Source organism: Antechinus flavipes, chromosome 6 (genome assembly GCF_016432865.1).
Source record: "Antechinus flavipes isolate AdamAnt ecotype Samford, QLD, Australia chromosome 6, AdamAnt_v2, whole genome shotgun sequence".
Taxonomy (NCBI): Eukaryota; Metazoa; Chordata; class Mammalia; order Dasyuromorphia; family Dasyuridae; genus Antechinus; species Antechinus flavipes.
In genome coordinates, this window is record NC_067403.1 from 251,304,055 (window position 1) to 251,331,029 (window position 26,975).

At 36.2% G+C, this 26,975-nt stretch overlaps 1 protein-coding gene across 1 annotated transcript in view; it reads right to left on the reverse strand.

Moving 5' to 3' along the window:
- Positions 1-2,190: 2,190 nt before the first annotated feature.
- The window catches only part of LOC127541680 (vomeronasal type-2 receptor 26-like), a 57,842-nt gene continuing 33,057 nt past the window's right edge, over positions 2,191-26,975 (reverse strand). Inside the window, exons 4-10 of the mRNA XM_051966896.1 lie at positions 26,458-26,676; positions 25,197-25,320; positions 21,931-22,797; positions 11,126-11,211; positions 7,114-7,298; positions 3,791-4,082; positions 2,191-2,265 (exon numbers count right to left, since the gene is read on the reverse strand). Of these exons, the coding sequence (XP_051822856.1) occupies positions 2,191-2,265; positions 3,791-4,082; positions 7,114-7,298; positions 11,126-11,211; positions 21,931-22,797; positions 25,197-25,320; positions 26,458-26,676 (1,848 nt within the window). The remainder of the gene's footprint in view (positions 2,266-3,790; positions 4,083-7,113; positions 7,299-11,125; positions 11,212-21,930; positions 22,798-25,196; positions 25,321-26,457; positions 26,677-26,975) is intronic.

The window sequence follows — 26,975 nt, forward strand, 5'->3', positions numbered from 1 at the left end:
ACCCTTTGATCCAGCAGTGTTTCTATTGGGCTTATACCCCAAAGAGATACTAAAGAAGGGAAAGGGACCTATATGGGCCAAAATGTTTGTGGCAGCCCTGTTTGTAGTGGCTAGAAGCTGGAAAATGAATGGATGCCCATCAATTGGAGAACGGTTGAGTAAATTGTGGTATATTACCGTTATGGAATATTATTGTTCTGTAAGGAATGACCAGAAGGATGAATACAGAGAGGACTGGTGAGACTTACATGAACTGATGCTAAGTGAAATGAGCAGAACCAGGAGATCATTATACACCTCAACAACGATATTGTTTGAGGATGGATTCTGATGGAAGTGGATCTCTTCGATAAGGAGAGCTAATTCAGGTTAAATTGATTAAGGATGGACAGAAGCAGCTACACCCAAAGAAAAAACACTGGGAAATGAATGTAAATTACTTGCATTTTTGTTTTTCTTCCCGGGTTATTTATACCTTCTGAATCCAATTCTCCCTGTGCAACAAGAAAACTGTTCGGTTCTGGACACATATATTGTATCTAAGATATACTGTAACCTATCCAACATGTAAAGGACTGCTTGCCATCTGGAGGAGGGGGTAGAGGGGAGGGAAAAATCGGAACAGAAGTGAGTGCAAGGGATAATGCTGTAAAAAATTACCCTGGCATGGGTTCTGTCAATAAAAAGTTATAATTAAAAAAAAGTGAAGTATATCTATATTCTGACAGTACTATCTGTCTCAAAGTAAAATAAAAATATAAAAAGAAAAAAAATAAATTAGATAATTATAGTCTCTACCAATTCCACTGACAGCACCGGCTTTCAAGTTCTGGCTCATAACACATATCCCCATCCAGATTCCCAAACTCTTGGCTTTTTCAGATGAAACCCTTCAGGCCAAGTGTTTCAGAAAATATTGTCTTTATTTTTGTACCAGATAGTGGAGGCAAGATGGAGGTGTAAAGAAGTTGCTCAAGCTCTATCAGTTTCCTCAAAATAAAGAAGCTGCTCAAGCTCTCTCAGTTTCCTCAAAAACCAAAAAAAAAAAAAAAAAAAAGCATCTGAACAGAATCCAATGGAATGAAATCACTTTCCAGATGAAAATGGACTAAAAAAACTTCAAGAAAGGTCAGTCTCACTAGGGTGAAAGAGGCGTTCAGTCTAGGTTAGATAGACTGTGGGAAAGCCAGTGAGAGGAGCTTAATCACAGCAAATCAGCAATTAATACCCTCAGTTATGACACAATAGAGGAGCAAATCAGTAGAGCAACTTCCAGTTCCAGCTCAAAAGACAAACCCTGGGAAACCAGACTCTTTCCTGAATAGAGCAGGCAATGCTAACCTTGCAAACAATTTTCAGATGTCAAAATTAAAGCCATTTATAATTATATGAAAAATGCCCTAAATCACTATTGATTAGAGAATTGAAAATTAGAAAAGTTCTACAGTACCATCTCACACCTCTCAGATTGGCTAAGGTGACAGGAAAAGATAATGATAAGTGTTGCAGGGGAAGTGGGAAAACTGGGTTATTTATGCTTTAGTTGTGGAGTTGTAAACTTATCCAACTATGCTGGAGAGTAATCTGTACTATGCCCAATGGACTATATAACATTGCATGTCCTTTGACCCAGCAGTACCATTACTGGGTCTATATGAAAAAATTATAATGGAGGGAAAAGGGCCTACATCTGCAAAAAAATGTTTGCAGCAGTTCTTTTTGTGGTAACAAAGAATTGAAAAAAGAGTGCATTCCCATCACCTGGGGAATGGCTGAATAAACTTTGGTACAGGAAGGTAATGGAATATTATTGTCCTATAAAAAGGATGATGAAAAAGCTGACTATAGAAAGACCTGGAAAGATTTACATGAACTGATGCTGAGCAAAACAAGCAGAACAAGGAATATGTTGTTCACAATAAGAGCAAGAATGTGTGAAGATCATTTATGAAACACTTGGTTCTCAGCACTTCAGAAATCCAAAGCAATTCCAATATGTTATAGGCCAGAACTCTGAACTTGAAAAAAGGATTCTTACAAGGTGCTAAATCGGTGGAATTGATAAAGACAATGGTTATCTAGGTTTAGCATGGTGCTTAATAGTTCTTTAATTCAGTACATGTACTTAGTCCACAAGATTCACATCTATGATAATGGAGTATATAACTGCCAGCAAGGACTGGACCAACTTCAACTCCATCTCATGTTGGCTGGCCTGGCCTCCTGCATTTCTTTCACTGAGTCCAGCTCCTGTCTGAAGGCCATCTAGAAAAATAGTGGAGCCCCTAGTGAAGAAGACAATAAATACTTTTGGACTTTAATACCGGACTATTCTTGTAGTGATTACTCTGCTGAAAGGAAGACTGCCCAAAGACCTCCAGAAAACTATATCAGCAGCATTACACCAATAGACTTTGACATAAAATCCTATCTGCATCCAGAAAAAAAATCTAAGGAAACTAAATGTAAACCAATACTTGCTATGTTCACTTCTTTTTTCTGTTTTTAAATCTTTCCCATTGTTTTCCCCTTTTGCTCTGATTTTTTTCTCCAAACATGATTCAGAAATAATGTATTTTAAAAACAAATAAACTAAAAAAAAAGAGAGATATTATATTGCCAAATTCCAACATGCTTCATACCATAAAGTGGGAAGATAGGACAACAGTACTTTTCCATCCTATAGTATATAATATAATAAGTTTGGATGCGTATTAAAATGTATAAAATATGACACACATTCATGGCAATTTTTTTCATTCAGTAGAGAAATTATGAAAAGGCTTTTTCTTATACCCCCAGTGAGAAAGCAAATACATTTTTAAATAAATTATCTATGGTTCTCACTATAATATGCTTGGTGAGTATCCTCTCATTGCTTAAAGAAATGTAAATTAAACTGAAATACTAACATAAAGGTATTAAAGTGGCTGAAAGGAGAGAAGGAATAAAAGACAAACGTAAGAGAGGGGATGTAGAAAATAGGGATACTAAGGCTTTTGGTGGAATTGTGAACTAATTCAACCAGTTTGAAGAGCAATTTAAATTACACCAAAAATAGTACAAAGCTATCTTTACCGTTTGGTATATTAACACCTATATTAACTATAGAAAGACCTGGAAAGATTTACCTGAACTGATGCTGAGCAAAACAAGCAGAACAAGGAATACATTGTTCAAAATAACAGCAAGAATGTGTGAAGATCATTTATGAAACGCTTGGTTCTCAGCACTGCAGAAATCCAAAGCAATCCCAATATGTTATAGGCCCTACAATCACTATTAGGTATATTTCCCAAGGAATTCCCTGATTGGAACATCTCAGTAAACAGAGAATTGGATGCTCTTTATTAGTACATACTGATGAAGACAAGTAGTAGTGCTTCATGCTTTTAGGGAAAATACAGAAATAAATTTCAAAATGGAAAGGAAGAGAGACCTCTCCATGGGAATTTTTGGAAGTGAGAAAAAAGAAATCTTTTCTTCTATCTAAAATCTTCAGAGTTCTATACAAGTATAAAAAGGTGAATTACAAGGATAGTCATCTTTAGATTTTTCCTTGGCTCAAAATCATCAGGCCATGACCTCACCTAGCATGCAGAATGATTTCCCAAATGGAAAGGACCATCTCCTCCTTTTTTTGTATCACATTTTTTCAGAACATGTTGGAGGACTTCTTAATAATTGGTTATTGACTTATTGATACTACATCATAACAGTTTATAAAGAATTTGCTGCTTTAAATATAAAGATGACATTGAAAATGAGTGACTGTATTGGTTTCTCTTACCTGTGGAACTTTATACAGTTCGAGAATGGTGGCCATGGCCATGGAAAGTGTAGCTGACGTCCCTCCAATGACAGCCACAGAATTGGACTGTTTGTCACAGCTATAATTGGGGATAATGGGACCTCTCCCTGATAGCCATATTAAGGAGCTCTCCACAGCTAGTTTCTCCAGATGGAAGTTATTGAGTAACTGATATCCCAAAGTTATGTTGGGCAACAAATAGGGGTTCTTGTTGATCTCATCAACAGCATACTGAAGAGCAAGGAAATTGTGATATTGTTTGAACATTGCCCTAAAGTGAGAGGGAAAATTGAAAAAAAAATAAGAAAAACTCTATATTCAAAGAAACAGCAAATTTTCATAGTAGGAAGAGTTTCAGATATGGAGTCAGAAATTCCTATCCTAAATCCTGCCCCCAAAATTGATTAAAATTGTGGTCCTGAGCACATCATTTCACCACCATGAGTGTCAGTGTCCACAATTGTAATATGACAGACTTGAACTATATCCTGTAAGATTCTTTCAAGACCACACACATTAAGACACAAACACATTCACACACACACATACACACACTAACACACAAATGATGGATATACTTTAGACATTAGAATATGTCTCATTTTGAAAAAAGGATTCTGACTGGCTGACTGATTATCTTCAAGAAAAATAGAAAGGACTTCCGTTTCTCAAATTGCAATGAGGAGATTACCATGCAAAATATGTTAGCTAATAATACATGATTTTATTGGTAATATATCTGCTAGATGCCTTATAATGATTTTTAAAATTATATACTGGATCGTAAGTGGAACACATATATTTCAAAAGATTTTATGACCATGTCATGGGTAATACTGAAAGATTCAAGATTCAGTACTAACTTGACTCTAGCTGAAATAACTACTTTAGTCAAAGCAGGAAGATATTCAAAACTGAGATTTTCACAGCATATTCATTGGCCTTGAAGTCTATCCTTCTCCCTTATTCAAGCAAGGAAATATTCTTCCTCTCTTTGAAGATGGATTATGGAGAACCAGATAATCAATCAATTAACCCTTATTAAGCACTGCTCTGGGCTAAGTACTGTCCTAAGTAGTTAGGATACAAAAAGCAGGAAAAAAAAGTCTTATCTCCACAATGATGATATTTTAAGGGGAAAGACAGCTTATAATCAGAGACAGAAAGATAGAAAATTGATAGAGACACAAAGAAAGAAAAACAGAAACAGAGAGGCCCAGTGACTGTGGGAGAAAAAGAGAGAGCCAGCCAGGGAGCTCTATATGTAAGAGCCATTGCCAAGCTGAAGGAGATAGGCCTTGGGACAATCATGAATAGATGTGGTGAAGGATAAGGGAGAATTTAGGGTCAGTCCTAGGCTGAGGGCTAAAGGGCATCAAAGGATGGTATTGCCTTCTACAGTAACAGGGAAAATAGGAGTATGGAGAGGTTAGCGATAAAAAATAACGCTTTATATTTTGGATATACTGAACTTAAGATGTCTCCTGGGCATTTAGTTCAAGATATCTGAGAGGCTATTGATGATATCAGTTGTAAGGACATCAGAGAGTTTAGATCAAGATAGAAAAATCTGAAAAACATCCACATAGAGCTACTAAGTAAATCATGGGAACTGATAAGATAACCAAAGGAAGTAGTGGAATGGATTAGACACATTGATGAGGTATAACTACAGCTGCACAGTGTGATCTCAAAAGGCTCCATCAAAAGAAGGAGGAACAAGAAAACAAGAAACAAAAAAAACAAAAAAAGGAGGAGAACCAAAAAAAAAAAAAAAAAAAAACAAGAAACCAAAAAGGAGAAAAAAATAGTCCCTAAAATCTAGAGAGAATAGAATACCAAGGAGAAGAGACTGATCACCACTGTCAAGAGAGATGGAAATGATAATAAAGAAGAATAGCAAAAGAAATGATCTGCAACTTAATGTAGTAAATGGGAAAACAGAAACTAGAGTTCCCAAGGAGCAGATGTTGAAATGTTTAAGAATTCATGCCAATGAGCTTACTAGAATTTATGAGATCTCCTACTAGACTTCACGCATTTGCAAGTCATAGGGATAGAAAGACAAAGAGAGAAGAAAAAAACAGCTCTTTTCTTTTGGCCAGAAAAGAAAATGTATCACTATCTGAAACAGATATTTGGAACAAAGATGATAAAATATGATTTGGAGAAAGTCATCAATAGCTCAGGGAGAGCAGGAACATCTTTAGATCAAGTGAGTTGAATTTTAAATGAGAAGAGGAATTGTGAGACATGGAACTTAGGAGAGATTCCATTCCTACAATGGGGGACAGCATTGACAAAAGCATGAAAATGAGATCTGGGGTGTGGAGCATAGAAAGTGGTTTGGCGGTCCCTTTGGCTTTATTTAAAAATGTCACAAAAATGGCAAGGGAAAACAAATTTAAAAAATTGTCCTATACTTTATATTTCCTAGAATAAAATGATGAAAAACCTCAGTGCAAGTATTGGATCTTGTCAGGAGTTTGAGATACGTGGCACTTGTTGACATTGTAAAGTTCATATTGTTTAGTATTTTGGATGTGCTGTCATATTATTCTGATATTGGTAAACATCAATATGGAATCATTTAGATCAAATGGTCCTAATACCCATCAAAGTTTTTAAATAAAGATAAGCCATGTCATTCCTTTTCTTTAGCAGCTCTCTGTTGGGAAGATAAAGTTTGAAGCTTTGGATTAGATAAAACTGAACCGAATGCAGTATTCTGAATTTGTTCTGTTTTCTGATGCCTAAGATAATGAATGTTAGATTTCCCCTTCCCCATTTCATGTTGTTATGATTCAGAAATATCTTTACCCAAATCTCACCCAAGTCAAGCATCCATAAATGACCTTGAGATTTTCATCACATATGAGCACAACTGTGAACATTTCCTCCCCTATTTGGAACAAGTAATCAGGTCTTAACCATGTCCATTCTTAGAGAATATAGTTTTGACACCTAAACTCCAATTTTGAGTATAGGACCTCCCTAATGTGTTTCATCTCTCCTTGTACTGGGTGAGTTTTTGTCCTCAGTGGAGATGAATCTGTGCTGGTTTATAATGCCATATAGAATAGGGGTGAATAGTCTCTCTTTGTTTGCTGCACTGCACATTAACAACACTTTTCATTTATCAACTTCTTGAATATAAGATTTCTAATCATTTTTGAACCCACATCTTTGCTTTAACCAAAGTTCTGAGAATAAAGAAAGCACAACTCTACCAACAAAGTAGTCAATAAAAAATATGGATTAATATTGCATATATTAGGGAGGGTGGGAAAGTAACTACTTACGTTGGTTGTGCATAACTGTCGAAGGGACACGTTCTGAAGAAAAATTGGTTCGCTTGAATCTCTACCTTCACAAAAAGGGAGAGGAATCCAGCAATGATTAGATCTCCTTCTTTTCTATACATGGGATTGAAACGTCTTTCTATGTGACAAGGATTCTTGACCATCTGGTACTCAGATAAGAAAATCTGCAAAATCAGAAATACAAAAAGTATAGAGGATGAGAGTCTCAGGTTCCCCAAGCCCATGGTCAATATTTCAGATCTCTAAAGAGCTAAGGATTAGGGGAGTATAAGGTGATTGGAGGCCCTAGTTCTTGCATCTATAGACACATGCTCTATTGCTAAACATTTGTCTTTTTTAATTGATTCTCAAGCTTTGTATATTCTCTTCTCCTTCGGAAAGCAGAATGTGAGACATGAAATGGGCCTCTATTTGGGATAAAGGCAAAAGTTTGAGTGAGCAGAACATATTTATTTGACATTTTTGCCTCCAGGATATTATTCATGTAGTTCCATGCAGATGAATAAGGGAAAGTGGTTCTTCTCATCTCTTGGGTGCAAGTCAAACAAATATTTTGACCAGAGTCTGAGAGTGAGTTTCTCCAAGGACCAATTAGCCCAGCAATTCTGCACCTGTGAACTTCATCTTAAATTCCAAACTTAATAAATAAAAAGTTTGGGAACTTCCTTGCTTGTTTTCTGTCTCTGGAGCCTTCGTAGCTTTGATGGGATCTGAAATGCCCAAAATACTATTTTATCTTTTACATGCTAGCTCAACCTAGAAATTCCCTCCTTAAGAACAGATCTTAAAATCAAAAGTGAATTGTTAGATGGTAAGAAGGAATGATAAAAAAAGAATATTTTCAGAAAGAGCAATTATTTTGAAAGGATTATTCAGGACATAATTTCAGACACAGAGTATGATTTGAAAACATCTTCAAGAAAACTGCAAAAAAAAAATAAACCTGGGCAGAAATTTGATTGCAATTTCACAAAGAGAAAAGGCAAGATATTCTTACAGACCTGAGTTCTGAGATCCTATACCTGCTATAGGCTCAGTCACAGGTATATCCTGGATCCACACTTGGTGAGGCTTCTTTTTGGGTCAGTCCCCAGCCCAGGATCAAACTGGTATAGGCTGGAAAAAAATCCCTAACTCTAAGTTTTCATTGACCAGGCCAATGGGCAATTTAATTTGAGGGATTATTCTAATGATATTTGAAGGGACATACTAGAAGAACTTTGCTCTACTGTTCTCTTTGTTCTGCCATTTTGGCTGATTGCAATGTCCAGAAACCATTTTAGTCAGTTTTATGGTGTACTAATGATGCTTAAGCCTTCTTTCATCAATATCTTAAAGGTTAATTGTTTTGTAATATATATTTTTTCTAATTTTATATTTATTAGTTTTATTTTCAAATTCATTAGTGTCATTGAGAAATTATTCTTTTTTGCCTTCTAATTTTCAAAGAATTTTTTTCATACTTGTTCTAAGCTGAAGAGTCTTTTCCCAATACTTTGTTCTTTAGGCCACATTTATTTTGGCATTTTTTCCACTATCATTCTCATTCAATTTTTATAACAATTTAAATTTCTTAAAAACACTTAATCCAGAAAATTTTAAGCTAATCTAATGAAAATCAGTGTGAATTCAAATTATTTATTAAACATTATATGTATTTCTAAGTAAATATCTATAATGAGAAATTAAGTCAAATACTTAAGCCAATTCCTGATCTGTAAAAGTCCCAAGAATAGGTAGAATAGACAGGGATTTGAAAATTGATCTAACTCTTGAAGATAGTAAAGAAAAATATTATATGGAGCTCGGAAAAGTCAACTTTTATTTTTTTAGATACACTCCTACACACACACACACACACACACACACACACACACACCAAAAAAAGTTGTATATGTTGGGTAGGAAATTGAAATATGATTTCTCAGAATTATTTTAATATTTATTTCACTAATTAATAATAATTTAAATAATTTTTCAGGTAACGAGCAATAATTTTAATTTATTTTTCCTGAAAATTGCCTATTTATATCTTCTGTCAATTTATTAACTAGGGAATACTTTTTATATTCCTACATTTGGTTCAGTTCCCTATTTATTTATGAATGAGATGTTCTTCAAAGACATTTGGTGCAAATATATACATAAACACAAATATATGTATATATATGTTAGTCTGTTGCTTTTCTTCCCATTTTAGTTATGTGTTATGCAAATCATTTTTGATTTTCCTGTAGTTTTTTTTTTTTTTAATTAGGTTTCCTGTCATCCTTTTTATCTCTTGTTTGGTCACAAATTCTTCCCTTATCCATAGATCTGACAGGTCTATTCTTTCATGCTCCTTCAATTTAAGTATATTAATTCCCTTTATGTCTAAATCACTTCCTTTTTTTAATGTTACCTTAATATTCGGTGTATTATGGTGGTCTTTAACTAGTTCTGCTAAACTGCCTTGCAATTTTGCCTACAATTTTTCTCAAATGGTGCATTGAATCTGAAAGCTAGGGTCTTTAGATTTATCAAAGACTGGATTACCAATGTCCTTAGTGTGTATTGTGTAATACATACAATATGTGTATTGTGTCTTTAATCTATTCCTCTGAGCTAGTACTTTATTTCTTAGCCACTACTACTTTGTCATCTAGTTTATAATATGCTGTTGCAAAACTAGGTTTCATAGTTTTTTTTTTCCCTTTTGGATTGTCTGAATACTCTTGGCTTTTGTTGTTCCAGATGATTTCTATGTGATTTTGTTTTAATCTCCATAAAATGATACTTTGGAAATTTCATTCATATGTCACTGAAAAAATTAATGAACTTTGGTATGATGATCTTTTTATTAATCTTTGTTTTTTAAATCTTTCTTTACTCTGTCTAGTTGTGGGATCAAAATGATATTTGTGTCATAAAACCCCTTTTTTAAGCTACTTTTTAATCCTTTTTTTTTCAAATTCATTATATAATATTGTGGCAAATTGTCCTAAAGAATTATAAGAGAATTGACTTATAGGAGACAGCTGAATGGTACAATGGATAGAGCACTGCTCTTGGAGTCACAAGGACCTGAGTTCAATCCTAGACACTTACCATGTCCCAGCTGTGTGGCTCTGGCAAGTCACTTAACATCAACTGGGTTGCAATTAAAAGGAACATTTTCAACATGACAACTGCCTCTCCCAATCTTGCTCCTTACAGGACTTCATGGACAAAATCAGGATAAATAGACGCATGACCCAGTAGCAGTTTCAACTGCATTGTACCTGAAATGAACAGGAAAAGGAGCTGATGAGGAGGCTCCCTAAGTCTCCCTACCTCCTCATGTTTAAAGTGTCATTTTTTCCACTAATAAAATACAATACAGTAATAAAAATGCAGCAAGGGGCCACCATAATCCTGGAAACAGCAAGATTCACATGCCTGACTTCAAACGTGGCCTCAGGCATTTTCTAGTTGTATGACACTAGACCAGTCATTTAATCTTAACTGGCCTCTCAAAAACTAAAAACAAACAACTCTGCCTCCTGCCCAAACAGAAAAACACCCACCAACAACAAAAGGACAACAACAAAAACCCACAAAGCAGGATTCACTTGTAAATGTAGCTAGTTGAGGTGATCTTGTTAAAATTGTTAAAAGTTAGTTCAATTACTTTGTCCATGATACTGTTGCTGTTGTGGTGATTATTGTTATTGTTATACAGTTGTGTCTCATTCTGTGACTCAGACCACAGTACACCAACTCCTTCTCTCCTCCATTATCTCTCAAGGACTGCCCAAGTTCTACTTTATCTCCATGATACTAACCATCCATCTTCTTCTCTCCCATGTACTTTTCTTTTCACCTAAAATATTGTTCTATATCAGCATCTTTCCCTGTGAGTTCCATCTTTCCATTGTGTACACAGATTTTTTAAAGATTCTGCTTCAATATTTGACCTTCTAGTGAATAATCTCAATTGATTTCTGGAACAACTGATATATTTATCATTTACTGTCCCAGGGACTGTCAAAAGTCTTTTCCGGACCCAAAATTCCAAAGTGTTAATTCTGGAGGGCTCAGACTTCTTTACATTCAACCCTTAAAAGCCGAGTTTTACCAAGTTCAATTCAATTTGGGTCTCCCTTTTCCTATGTCATTGATTTACTTTTTTATTGTTAACAAATATCAAACATTTCAATTTTTATAGTTGATTATATGGTTTGAGGTTTGTGAATTTCATTTCTTTCCTTTTCTCTTGACATTTTCTTTCACATTTCCCTTCACATTCCAGATCAAATATTTCTTCAGATGAACTGAGTTTAAATAGTATTAGATATTTGAATATTTGATAATCTCTAAACTGACTTTCCTAGTGTGGCCTTTACTTATACACATATCAATCAAACTGCCCAAATTCACTTCATATTCTGGTAATATCACATTATAAGTGAATTAATTTAAGTGTTCTCTTTATTGAATTATCTTGGTTGGTCTAATCATGAACAATTAAAATTTATCCAGTTACTTAATTCTTTCTGTATTTGTGTGAGGAGTTTTCTCAGACTCTCAAATGTTTTGTACATTCTATAATGTAATTAACAAAAATTTGCCTTTCGCTGGCTTCCTACATCATTTGGTGATTGACAAACAGAATTGTTAGTGATTTCTATGGATTTATCTCCTATCCTGCTATTTTGCTGAAATGATTCATTATTTCAACTTGTCTTTAAGTTGACTTTTTAGAGTTTCCTAGGGAAAAAATCACATCATCTGTAAAAAGCGATAGACACATTTTGTCCTCTTCTTGATCCTCAGGAAGTCCTTGATTTGTTATACTTAACTCATTAACATAGAGATGGGAAATCCTATGGGTCTCCTTCTGAAAGTAAGACAATTAAGGTTTTCCCAGACTAATGGGGCTGGAGAATTTTCTGGCCTAGAATAGAGAATTTGGAACTGGAGAAAGTAGGAGTTCATGGCAGGACATATCTTCCACTCGTTTCCTGTCAAGAAAGCACAAAGGACTGAGTTCCAAAGTTTTGAAATGTGTAGAAGGCAAAGGAATTGTAGGTTTGTGGCATATTTGGGAATGAGAGGAGAGGACATCCAAGAGTTCTGAGAATGTCTGGAGTGCCAGGTTGGGGACACTAAATTTAGACACAGTTTCTAGAATTACCTGGGAATCAGTTCTTGAATTTTTGTCTTTCTTCTCTTCAGAGTTTTACTTTTGTTTTATATTATTTCTAGAAGAGCACTGACTTATAAATTTCTCTATTATCAGCCTGAGGAATCTCCTATTGCTTTTGAATGGTGATTCATTTTAAAAAAGAAAAAAAAAAAGAAAGAACAGAGATCTAGGCAGGGGAATTTTTGGAAATCTTTTCTTTATTGAAGAAATATTGGTGCGTTCTCAAAAAATACTACATCCTATACCCTGTTGTTGGTAGTTATAGTAGTGTGTTTTTTTTTAAAAGAATGTCACAGAATTTCAGCCATCAATTTCCCTTTAAAGTATCTAAACCCAGAGAGTACATTCAAAGAGCTCAGAAAAACAAAAGAGGTGATAGTTGGTAATAATGGGAATAAATAATATAAGTACTTAAATATTCTTTTGTTTTGTTTTTTTCCCTTTTTTTTCTTTTTTCTTTTTTTTTTTTATTATAGCTTTTTATTTACAAGTTATATGCATGGGTAATTTTACAGCATTGACAATTGCTAAACCTTTTGTTCCAATTTTCCCCTCCTTCTTCCCACTCCCTCCCCCAGATAGCAGGTTGACAAATGCATGTTAAATATGCTAATGTATAAATTACATACAATATAAGTATATATGTCCAAACTATTATTTTGCTGTACAAAAAGAAGCAGACTTGGAAATAGTTTACAATTAGCCTGTGAAGGAAATCAAAAATGCAGGTGGATAAAAATAGAGGAATTGGGAATTCTATGTAGTGATTCATAGTCATCTCCCAGAGTTCTTTCTCTGGGTGTAGCTGGTTCAGTTCATTACTGCTCTATTGGAACTGATTTGGTTCATCTCATTGTTGAAGAGGGCCATGTCCATCATAATTGATTGTCATATAGTATTGTTGTTGAAGTATATAATGATCTTCTGGTCCTGCTCATTTCACTCAACATCAGTTCATGTAAGTCTCTCCAATCCTCTCTGTATTCATCCTACTGGTCATTTCTTACAGAACAATAATATTTCATAACATTCATATACTACAGTTTATTCAGCCATTCTCCAATTGACGAGCATCCACTCAGTTTCCAATTTCTGGCCACTACAAAGAAGGCTACCATAAACATTTTGGCACATACCGATCCCTTTCCCTTCTTTAAAATCTCTTTGGGATATAAGCCCAGTAGTAACACTGCTGGGTCAAAGAGTATGGACACTTTGATAGCTTTTTGAGCATAGTTTCAAATCCTCTCCAGAATGGCTGGATGTATTCACAATTCCACCAACAATGTTTCAGTGTCCCAGTTTTCCCACATCCCCTCCAGCATCCCGCATTATCTTTCCTTGTCATTCTAGCCAATTTGACAGGTATGTAGTGGTATCTGAGAGTCATCTTAATTTGCATTTCTCTGATTAATAATGATTTGGAGCATCTTTTCATATGGCTAGAAATAGTTTCAATTTTTTTGTCTGAGAATTGTCTGTTTGTATCCTTTGACCATTTATCAATTGGAGAATGGCTTGATTTCTTATAAATTAGTGTCAATTCCATATATCTTTTGGAAATGAGTCCTTTATCAGCACCTTTGACTGTGAAAATGTTTTCCCAGTTTGTTACTCCCTTTCTAATCTTGTCTGCATTAGTTTTTTTTGTACAAAAACTTTTCAATTTGCTATAATCAATTTTTTTCTATTTTGTGATCAATAATGATCTCTAGTTCTTCTTTGGTCATAAATTCCTTCCTCTTCCACGAGTCGGTGAGGTAAACTATCCTATGCTCTTCTGATTTATTTATAATCCCATTCTTTATACCTAGGTCATGAAACCAGTTTGATCTTATCTTGGTGTACAGTGTTAAGTATGGGTCAATGCCTGGTTTCTGCCATACTAATTTCCAATTTTCCCAGCAATTTTTGTCAGTGAGTTCTTATCCCAGAAGCTGTGGTCTTTGGGTTTGTAAAATACTAGATTATTAAAATTATTGAATGTTTTGTCCTTTGAATCCACTGATTAACTGGTCTATTTCTTAGCCAGTACCAAATGGTTTTGGTAACCGCTGCTTTATAATATAATTTTAGATCTGGTATAGCTAGGCCACCTTCATTTGATGTCTTTTTCATTAATTCCCTTGAAATTCTTGACTTTTTGTTTTTCCCTTTAAACTTTGTTGTTATTTTTTCTAGATCATTAAAATAGTTTCTTGGGAGTCTGATTGGGATAGGGCTAAATAAATAGATTAATTTATGTAGTATTGTCATCTTTATTATATGTGGGTCATAAAACTCATCTTTATAGCTACTTTTTAATCCATTTTTTCAAATGCTTTATATAATAGTGTGGTGAATTGTTCTAGAGAATTGTAATAGAATTCACTTATAGGAGACAGCTAAATGGTACAGTGGATAGAGCACTGCTCTTGGAATCACAAGTACTCCAGTTCCAATGTGTTTAAGACATTTACCACTACCTAGCTGTGTAGGTCTGGCAAGTCACTTAACACCAACTGGGTTGCAAATAAAAGGAAAATTTCCAGCATGACAACTTAACTGTCTCTCCCAATCTTACTCACTACACGACTCCATGGACAAAATCAGGATTAATAGGCACATGACTCAGTAGCAGTTTCAACTCTGTTGTACCTGAAATGAACAGGAAAAGGAGCTGATGAGGTAGGCTCCCTAAGACTCCCTACCTCCTCATGTTTAAAGTGTCATTTCTTCTACTAATAAAATACAATAATAAAAATACAGCAAGGGGCCACCATAATCCTGGAACCAGGGAACTTCATATGCCTGAGTTTAAACATGGCCTCAGACATTTTCTAATTGTATGACCCTAGAAAAATCATTTAACCTCAATTGGCCTTGCAAAAACTAAAATCAAACACCCCCAACCCTGCCCAAACAGAAAAAAAATCCCACCAGCAAGAAAAGGACAACAACAACAACAACAAAATCCCACAATGCAGGATCCACTTGTAAAGGTAACTAGTTGAGGGGATCTTGTCTTAAGAAACTTGTTAAAAGTTTGTTCAATTACTTTGTCCATAATACTATTGCTATTGTGGTGGAAATTGTTATTGTTATACAGTTGTGTCTCATTCTGTGACTCAGACCACAGTACACCAATTCCTTCCCTCTTCCATTTTCTCTCAAAGATTGCCCAAGTTCTGCTTTGTCTTCATTATACTGTCCATCCATCTTCTTCTCTTCCATGTACTTTTCTTTTCACCTACAATATTGCTCTATAACAGCATCTGTTCCAGTGAGTTCCATCTTTTTATTGTATACACTGATATTTAAAAATTCTTCTTTAATGTTTGACTTTCTAGTGAATGACCTCAAATGATTTCTGGAACAATTGATATATTTGCCATCGACTGTCCCAGAGGCTGTCAAAAGTCTTTTCCTGACCCACAATTCCTGACCCATCAATTCTGGAGGGCTCAGAATTCTTTATATTCATCTCTCAAAAGCTAAGTTTTACTAAATTCAAATGAATTTGGGTCTCCCTTTCCCTGTCATTGATTTACATATTTATTGTTAAAAAATGTCAAATGATTTCAATGGCTGCAGTTGATAATATGGTTTGAGGTTTGTGAATTTCAATTTTTCCCTTTTCTCTTGACATTTTCTGTAATGGGATGAGGCTTGAGTTGATGCACTGAGGTCCCAAGCATGTGAGGCTAAATAGTAATTGGACCATACTCTATTAATATATATGCTTGGAGAAAGAATGACCCCTGCCCACTCTTTGTGCAAGTCCTGATGTGTTGTATAGGAAATGACGATTTTGGTGGGTGGAGGCAAAGGGAGTGGAAAAGGAAGCGGAAAGAGAGACTGCTGGCTGGTGTCTTGATACAGCTGCTCACATTGCGATCACAATCACCCTTCACTTCCAATCCCCCTCTGCTAGCTGGCTTCCTGTCTGCCCATATTGCTATCGCAATCCTTCTTCACCTCTACTGAGAATAAAGATTGAAGATTTTCCCCTTAACCTGAATTCCTGACCTCGGCTGATTTTAAATACATGGTCATCACATTTGGCTCCCAACTGTGGGAACCAAGAATCCTACTTTCACTGAAGAAGTCTCCAGTGACCAGGAACTTAGGTGAGTATAATAAACAAACAGGGAACTTATTTTCTTAAAGACTAAACTAATAAACTTTTTTGGCTGAAATGGGACAGATCTTAGCTAAAGATTCTCCATCTCCCCCCCCCCACTCCCACTCCCACCCAGGAGTGGCGCTATAGAAAGCATGCTTAAGCTGATAGAAGATCAAGGGCTACTTGTAACTTGGGAACAGACAGCTAGACTTCTGTGTACATTAAAACGCACCTCCCCTTGGTTCTTAGAGAAAGAGCAAATCTCTCCAGATAATTGGATCTTAATTGGGCAACAGCTCTTCGCATATTACAACGAAAATGGTCCTCATTCAATTTCTATCAAGGCATTCTATTTATACAATATAATACAATTGGCCTTAAGAAACCATATAAGTTATAGAAGAAAAGGGAAAAAACTCTAGGAATAGCCAAATGGGGAAACCTGTAAAGGAGGAAGACAAAGAAGAGATTAATGAACATATCCCCACAGGGCATGGAGACTTAAGTGAGGCTCAAGGGTGTGGTGAATCTGAGGCAGCTTCAGCCCCACCTAAGGAGCAGGTAATTGACTCTCCTCCATCAACTCCATCCTCCGAGATGGAGGGAAGAGGAGTAGTGGGGGAAGGGGGCAGTGACAGCATCAGCACCTCCCCTCCAGCATCCAGCTGCTCCTATGACTAGATTGCAAAAGGGACTAATTAAGGCCAAAGCAGAAAGGAGAAATGTATTGGAATTTCAACACCACATTTTTCCTGTAATTCAACAGTTTAATTCTTCAGGTCAAGAAAGTAGAAAATATGCTCCTTTTGATATAGAAATCCTCAAAGACCTGAAAAAGGCTTGCACTCTTTATGGGGCTACATCAGCTTATGTTAAGATATTATTACAGAATTTGTCTTTTGAAATCTTGACCCCTAATGATTGGAAATCTATAACAAGGATATGCCTAGAACCTGGACAAAACTACTTGTGGTGTTCTGAATATAATGAGCTCTGTAGGATGCAAGCCCAACAAAATAGTCAAAGTGGAATTCATGCTGCAATCACCCGTGATCTTCTAACAGGTATAGGTTCCTATGCAGATGTCGCAGTACAGATTAATTATTCTATAGCAGCATATGAGCAAATTGCTGCTAATGCTATCAAAGCATGGCCTTACCTCCACAATAAAGATGACAAGGGTGGGGCCTTCACAAAAATAACACAAGGGCCAAATGAACCCTTTGCTGACTTTGTGGGATGTTTGCAGACAGCTATCACAAGAACAAATGGGGAAAATGCAGTAACAGACATTTTGATAAGGCAACTTGCTAAGGAAAATGCTAATGAGGTTTGCAGAAGAATTATACTAGGACTGCACAAGGATGCTCCTTTAGAGGAGCTCATAAGACACTGTGTCACAGTGGGCACAAATGCCTTTTATAGCCAGGCTATGATGCAGACTTCCCAAGTTGTCAATATGGGAAGACAGGGTCCTTCTTGGCAAAGGAATTCTAGAGAAACTCGTAAATGATTTCAGTGTTGAAAAATTGGACATTTGAGAGCTCATTGTAGATATGGAGATAGAATGAGAAGACAGGCTGAGAGAATAAAACCTAAAACCCCATGTCCAAAATGTAACTGAGGCTTTCACTGGGCCTCTGAATGTAGATTGACCCAGGGAAATGAGAGGCAGGGCCCAGCTCCAAGGTATCAATCAAAAGATAGGTGGGGCATGATAGCAACTGAGGTTGCACCCAGAGAGTCTTTAGAAATTCAGGACTCTGATGTCATCAATGAACAAAAAAGCAATCAGGATTACAGTTGGGAAGGTTACAGATCTTTTAACACAACAGGGCAGTTTCCAGTGCAAACAGCTCCATTATCTTTAGATAATCGCCAGGTTAACTGCTTGGAGAAGAGGGTTTGCTTGTATTTTTACAGGAGGAGAAGGAATCAGATGGCCATATTTGCCTTGTCCATCGCAGAGAGACGGAGCAGACCCTTGAAATGAAGGAGAAGACCCAAGAAATATTGGGTGGTTCTGTTGCTGATTGTGCTCACCATTGAAAGGGCGTGGCAGTTATGGCGTTTGACTCATGGACATAGAAAATTGTTGGACTTCAAAACCCTCAGGAATCAGTGGATTCCCTGAGACATGTTAAGATAGTTGTAGGACTTGAAAACCCTCAGGAATCATTGGATTCTCTGAGACATGATAAGATTGTCGTAGGGCTTGAAAACCCTCAGGAATCATTGGATTCTTTGAGACATAAGATTGTTGTAGGACTTGAAAACCTTCAGGAATCATTGGATTCTTTGAGACATAAGACTTGAAAGCCCTCAGGAATCATTGGATTTTCTGAGAAATGATAAGACTGTCATAGGACTTCAAAATCTGCTGGAATCATTGGATTCCCTAACACATAAAAAGACTTTTGCAGGACTTCAAAAACATGGGGGGATCATTGGATTCCCTGATATGTGAAGCAATGGACAATAGATTGATTTTGGATTATCTCTTGGCTGCTGAAGAAGGCGTATGTGTGACTGCTGTTTACATACTCTCCTCCTAGGACTTCTGGCAATCTTTTACAACACCATGTTGATTTATATTGTTTCTTGTACCATTACTTGCGTGTACAATTCATGTTTGTTACACCACATCAAGCCTGCACTGACTATGGGGAGAGACATCACTAATAACCTCTGCGTTATTGCTATGGGCTTGTGTAATATGTCCCATGCTGATGGGTTTGTGCATACCTGTTTCTAATAAGACCCTTCAGTCCAGAAACCCGCTAGCAACCCCCACTTCCCTTTGGTGCTTTTCATCTGCCTTCCTGAGATGTCAGGGAGGGTGTGATTATCTCCTTTTTAGTGCTTTCACATCCCTTCCTGAGAAGTCAGGGAGGGTGTGATCACCTCCCCTTGGGGTCTCTGACCTCCCTGAGGAGTCAGGGATGGCATGGCCACCTGTGTTCTAAAACAAAAGAAAGCGGGAGATAATGGGCTGAGGCTTGAGTTGATGCACTGAGGTCCCAAGCATGTGAGGCTAAATAGTAATTGAACCATAATCTATTAATATATATGCTTGGAGAAAGAATGGCCCCTGCCCACTCTTTGTGAAAGTCCTGATGTGTTGTATAGGAAATGACCATTTTGGAGGGTGGAGGCAGGGGAGTGGAAGGGGAAGCAGAAAGAGAGACTGCTGGCTAGCATCTTGACACAACTGCTCACATTGCTATCATGACTGCCCTTCCCCTCCAATCCCCCTTTGCTAGTTGGCTTCCTGTCTGCCCATATTGCTATTGCAATCGTTCTTCACTTCTACGGAGAATAAAGATTGAAGATTTTTCCCTTAACCTGAATTCCTGACTCCGGCTGATTTAAAATACGTGGTTTTCACATTTTCTTTCACATTTCCCTTCACATTCCAGACCAGACATTTCTTTAGATGAATTGAGTTTAAATAGTATTAGATATTTAAATATTTGGTAATCTCTAAACTGACTTTCCTAGTGTAGCCTTTATTTATTTACTACCATGTCAATCAAACTACCAAAGTTTGCTTCATAAATAAATAAATATAAATAATAATAAATTAATAAATAAATTAAGTATTCTCTTCACTGAATTATATTGGTTGATATAATCATGATTAATTAACATTTATGCAGTTACTTAGATCTTTCTGTATTTGTGGGAAGAGTTTCCTCAGACTCTCAGATGTTTTGTACTGTCTATAATGTTATTACCAGAAATTTGTCTTTCTCGGACTTCCTACATCATTTGGTGATTAACAAACAGAAAAGTTAATGATTTGTATGGATTTATCTCCTCTCCTGACATTATGCTGAAATGACTCATTATTTCAACTTGTTTTTAAGTGGACTTTCTAGAATTTCCCAGGCACAAAATCACATCATCTACAAAATGTGATAGACACATTTTGAACTCTTCTTCATCCTCAGGAAGTCCTTGATTTGTTAAATTTAACTCATTGACCCAGGGGTGGGAAATCATATGAGCCTGCTTTTGAAAGTAAGACAATTAAGTTTTTCCCAGGCAAATGAGGATGGAGAAATTTCAGGCCTAGAAAACAGAATTTGGAACTGGAGAAAGTTCATGGCAAGATATATCTTCCACTTGGTCTGGGAGGAAGATGCTACTTCTTTTCTGTTAAGAAAAGCACAAAAGACTGAGTTCCAACATTTCTAAATATGTAGAAGATAAAGGACTTATAGGTTTGTGTCATATTTGGGAATGAGAGGAGAGCAGATCCAGGAGCTCTGAGAATGTCTGGAGTGCCAGGTTGGGGACACTAAATTCAGACACAGTTTCTAGAAGAATTGTCTAGGAATCAGTTTTTGAATTTTTGTGCTTTCTTTCCTCAGATTTTCACTTCTCTTTTATATTTTTTCTGGAAGAACGCTGACCTGTAAATATCACTATTATCAACCTGGGGAATCTCCTGTTGCTTTTGAATGGAATATTCATTTTGAAAAAGAAAGAAAGAAAGAAGAGATCTGGGCAGGGGAATTTTTGTAAATTTTTTTTTGAAGAAATTCATTAGGCATTTACATAAAATACTGTATCCTATGCCCTGTTGGTGGTAGATGTAGAGGTGTTGTTTTTTTTTTTTTTTTTTTAAGAGCAAGTCACAGAATTTCAGCTAACAATTTTCCTTAGAAGTATCTAAATCCAGATATATATTCAAAGATCTCAGAAGAACAAAAGAGGTGTTAGTTTGTAATAATAGGTGATGCAATGAATAAATAATATGACCACTAAAATATTCTAGTTGAAGTCCATTTCTTGAAGAAAGAAAAGACTATTATTACTTCTGCATTATTATTTTTATTATTCCATGGCAATCAACTACTTATACCCAAGCTATTGTTACAAGATGTATTTGATAGAAATAATAAGGCTTTGGAACAGATTTCTAGATCTAATGATCACTCTACATTAATTAATGGAAAAGTGATTGGCTAAATAATTTCGAGTCCATATTCACTGGTTAGAAACCATTCAACTCAGCAAATTAATTACCATTCTCCCATAAATCTTCTATCATAGATAGGTTCAATTCACTCAAAAATATTTATTAACGATATAATTCAAGCAAACTGGGGGGAAATTAAAGTTCTAATTTTCCAAGCAACACGTCAATGATTCAGAATGCTGGATGGACTTATTAAAGTTGAGGCTTGGAAACCAAACAGTCATTTACATAAATTCCACAATTATTTTCCACCAATATTGAAAAATGTCACTCACATATATCTGTAAACTAATTCAAAATACAAGTGATCCCATTCTACTTTTATTCTTAAATCAGGCAATAGAATGCTTACAAAAGAGTATTATATTGAAATAAAAACCAAAGGTGAATATCAGAGAAAACAGAGGCAAATGAATGAGATGTCTTTAACATTTTATTATGACTTCAGATCAAAGGAGCTCCTTGACTGTGATTGGCGAGCTTGAGAAGATCTGGCTTCTCAGGGACTAGCTTTCTTTTTAAGTATCCCCAGAGTACTTGGTTCTGATTTTAGAAGGATCACAAAGCACTTGGGAGCAAAGATGCAAGTGAGAATCCCGGCACTGGAGGTCAAGATGGCAAAGACTTCCAAGGCCACGATGGCCTTGCCCTTGGAGCTCTGGTACGAGGGCAGGAAGGAGATCCAGATGCTGCAGAACACAAGCATGCTGAAGGTCAGGAACTTGGCTTCATTGAAAGTGTCCGGCAGGTTCCTGGCCAGGAAAGCCATGGTGAAGCTCGCCAAGGCCAGCAAGGCCATGTAGCCTAAGACACAGTAGAAGATGAGGAGAGTGCCCTCATTGCACTGGATGATAATGGAGCCAGGTTCAGAGTGGATGTCCATCTCTAGGAAGGGGGGGTATGTCCCAAGCCAGATGCCACAGAGACACATTTGGATGAGGGTGCAGGTGAAAATGAGAGAGTAAGATGCTGTGGATCCCAGCCACCTGCGGAGCTTGCTCCCTGGTTTGGTGGCCTTGAAGGCCAGAACCACAGTGATAGTTTTAGCCAAAATGGAGGAAACGGCCACTGTGAAGACAACTGCGAATGTGGTTTGGCGCAGCAGGCAGGTGGCTGTGGTAGGATGGCCGATGAAGAGCAAGGAGCAGAGGAAGCAGAGGCCGAGGGAGACCAGCAGAGTGTAGCTGAGACTGCGGTTATTGGCTTTGACTATGGGGGTATTCCTGTGCTTCACAAAGACTCCCAGGACCAGCACAGTAAGGAGGGAGAAGGAGATGGCTGCACAGGCCAGAGTCATTCCCAGAGGTTCCTCATAGGCCAGGAAGGTCACAGTCCTGGGGAGGCAATGATCTCTTTCCCTATTAGGATATTGATCTTCAGGGCACTGCAGGCACTGCTCTGCATCTATGAACAATCGTAAAATCATGCCATATCCCTGACTGATCAATTTTTTGTCTCCTATAAAGCACAGTGTTTTTCATTTTGAGCTCCATCTCACGTTTGGACTTCTCCTTCTAAGTAAGAAGGAAGAACATTCTAAAGGCTGAATAAAATAAAGAAACATTTCATTTTCTTTGTTTTTTCCACACATGGATAAAATAATGTATTGAAATTATTTATTTCATATCATCGATTTGCTAAACAAAAATTCAAACTCCCTGCAATCCATTAATTTGAAACCACTTATAATGATTCCAAAATGGTCCCTTTATACATAATCCAATACTTTAAGAACAGAAATGAAACATTGAAATCATAGAGGAAGGCCAAGAGTTGGTTTTAAAAATTAGGTTAAAAAGATTTTTTGTTGTGTTTCTTTGAATGTAAGATTATATCTACAAGCCATTCTCCAATTGGCACATGGTCCAAGAATATGAACAATTTTCAGAAGAAGAAATTAAAACCATTTTTAGTCATACAAAAAAATGCTCGAAATCACTATTGATTAGAGAAATCCAAATTAAGACAACTCTGCAGTGCCACTTCACACCTCACAGATTGGCTAAGATGACAGGAAGAGATAATGAAAAATGGTGGAAGGGAAGTGGGAAAACTGGGACACTAATATATTTTTGGTGGAGTTGTAAATTGATCCAACCATTCTGGAGAGCAATTTGGAACTATGAGGTAAAAGCTATCAAAACTCTGCATCCAGCAGTGGATCTACTGTGTCTGTATCCCAAAGAGATCATAAAAAAGAGAAAAGCAGCCACATGTATAAAAATATTTTAACAGTTCTTTTTGTAGAGGCAAGGAACTGGAATGAGAGTGGATTTCCCAGTGGGAGAGTGGCTGAATACATTATGGTATATGAATGTAATGGAATATTATTGTTTTATAAGAAATAATCAGCAGGCTGATTTCAGAAAGGCCTGGAGAGATTTCCATGATCTGATGCAAAGGGAACTAGGTAGACTCAAGAGAACACAGCACCCTGAAACAGATACCATGTGATGATCAACTGTGATAGACTTGGCTTTTTTCAACAATGAGACTTGTGATGGAGACAGCCAGCTACATTCAGAGAGAGGATTATGGGGACTGAATGTGGATCACAACATAGTATTTCCACCATTTTTTGCCATTATTTCTTTCCTTGGTTTTTTTCCTTATTTTTTCCCTGTTGGTCTGATTTTCTTGTGAAGCATAATAAACATGGAAATATCAACATATTTCCATATCAAAATGATATGAAATATCAACATATTTGAGAAGAAATGCACATGTTTAAACTGCATTGAATTACTTGCTGTCTAGGGAAGAAGAGAGATGAAGAAGGAGGGAGAAAAATTGAGAACACAAGGTATTTTTTCGCAAGGATGAATGTTTAAAAGTATCTTTGTATGTATTTTGACAAATGACAAGCTATTATTATAAAAAAGAAAGTCTTCATAATAAATACTACACATTATGTTCTGAAAAATTATTGTGATTGGAAAAAAAGAAATGCTAACTGAAATAAGGTGAGAAATAGTCTATTTTTTGGGCTTGACCATAACGATATAAGTAAAATGAGAATAAAAATTGAATTCCAAAGGACTGACATAAACAGTGAGTGTTATGTAAATAAAATGGAAGATTTAATAAATTTAGAAAGAAAAACTACCAAAAAGTTCACCCCCTTAAAAAAAAACCCAAAGCTTAAGGTTTCAAACACACTATTTTATTGATCAATATCAAGTACAAAGCAAATCAGGATGAGGTCTCATCAGCTTTGACACTGAGATAGGTTTGAGGATGATCAATTTTTATTCAATTTTTTGTGAGCCAAGTTTTCTTGAGTTGGGACTCCATCCTCCAGAAAACAAATCTTTCAAATAATCTCCCTTGAGAACTCTGACCAATCTTATGCCAAGGGATGTTTTCATGAAGACTAAATCCAGCGACCAGACTTCTGCTCTTAAACCAGATGCATCTGTGCTTGGAAAGTTTTTAGAATTAAAATTTTTTCTATTAATTTTCCCTTAAGAGGGAATAAGTTTAGAACTAAGTTTTAGATTAAGCTTTCCTGCAGGAATGGGGAAGATTCCAATTAGGCTGCAAGGTCAGGGACCTATTCAGGATTCCCATGGTAGTAAAATCCTGATGGGTTCTGCTTCGACAGATTTTGGGTATCTTGAACCAGTGGATGCTTCTAATTAAAAGAATGACCACAAAGTACATTGAATTAAAAGGACTGAATAAATGCAATGTTTTTTCAATTCAGAAATTATTATTTTGCCAAATACAAAGCACACCAGTTTATGATTAACAAATTAGAATGTCTATTACTTTGAAAGGAGAGTTTATCTTTAGGAACCCACCTGTCTGGTTGGAAATTGTCCCTTCAGGACACGGGGAACAAGCATAGCAACACGTGGGCTTGCTTTCAAGAGCTGTCTTTTGGAATCCAGGGCCACACTTCAGATTGCACCTAGAAGTTGGAGTCTATATTTCCAGCAGAGAAAGGGAGAAAATGTTATTAAAAAAACAACTGGTGAAAGATGGATGAATTGAGGAAATTAAGATTTCAAAGTTCTCCTATAGAAGACAAGTAGAATAAAATATTTGCAATTCTGCAGGACAAGAATGATGTAATTCTCAATGGAAAACTTGTATCTTCATCTTCCACTTCAGATCATCTTATCCCCAATGAATCCACACAAATTAACCAGTAGATACAATCAAGCTTGTTGATTGTTAATTGTAATATCTAGTTGGCTTAGTTTTTCCCAAGTACAATTTTAACTTTAAACTTCATTCCATTTTAGAATTGGCAATGCTGAAAAGTCTTTGACCACACAAGAGGAAATATATTGTATTAATTTCCAACCCCTGAATGTTATTGTTTTTCGTGTTTCCATAAATTCAAACATTCTACCCAGAATGTTCAAGGGAATCATAATTTTAGAGAATGTGTACTAAAATAAACTAATTGCACTGTTCAGCATGATTGAATCAAAGGTGATTTTACAGGCTAATCTTATTCTCAGGTTGCTATTTGAAATCTCTTCTTGAGACTATTGTAAAGGGGGGATGGAATTTATCCAATTATACACAGATGAAATTGTATAGAAATACCTGTTTGATCTCAGCAGAGGCTATAGCTGCAACATTTACATGAAAAATTTTCTAAAGCCATTGTGTCTTTAAAATGAAAGACAGCTTTGTACAACTGTACCCAACTCAAACCCAAACTCAGATTAAAATATTTGTCTATCCAAAGACAGATATTGAGTAATCTTCTGTAAATAAATACCTGTGGGGGGATAATTTTTCTCTACTCTGTACCCTATTATTATTTTTCAAACTTACTAACTTAATGTGGGAAATATCAAGATTCTCTTAATATGAATAATTCAGACCATTATTTAACTTAGCTGGTAAGAATTGGAATTTGGACTGAAAAAAGAAAATCATAGAACTCTTTTGATCAAAGCAAAAAAGAAGAGTAGGTGATATTTGTATCCTATCATAGACATTTCCAGTGTCTGTAAGAAACATCCTGGTACCAGTGAAGAAACAACCAGTGTCCAGGAAGCTAAAGAGAAACAGTGATAAAATTCATATTTATTGGCCCCTTACCTGATGGAAATCTTCTGGCCAATCTATGTCTTCATCCTTAATGGTGACTCTCTGGGCAAGGGGATACACTTCACCCACTTTGACCAGGGTCTCTATCTGGCCAGGGAAGTATTTATAATTCAGTATATCATATGTCTCAGCAGCTGGCTGGGCTCCATCCTCACATGGCTCGTCACTGACTTTATTGACAGAATTGATGGATTTCAGAAAGTGGTGGAGCTGAAGGCAAGGACAGGTGGTTGTTAGTCTTTCGGGAAAGAAATATTCTTGCCCATGTCCCAGGGTTGACAATTAATGGAAAACAGGCTCTGAATTTGGAGTTTCCAAAAGTTGTCATTCTCCTTCTTGAACTTTTCTCTTAGAGTTCTAAACTCTTTTTTTCTTTTCTCCTTGAAAACTAAGAACAAATGAAAAATAACAAAGCCGGTAACCAATTATTTTCTACAAATATTAAACTTACTTCAAACATATATCATCTTACTTCAAAAGATATATAATCATCAGGCAGTTCCAATAGT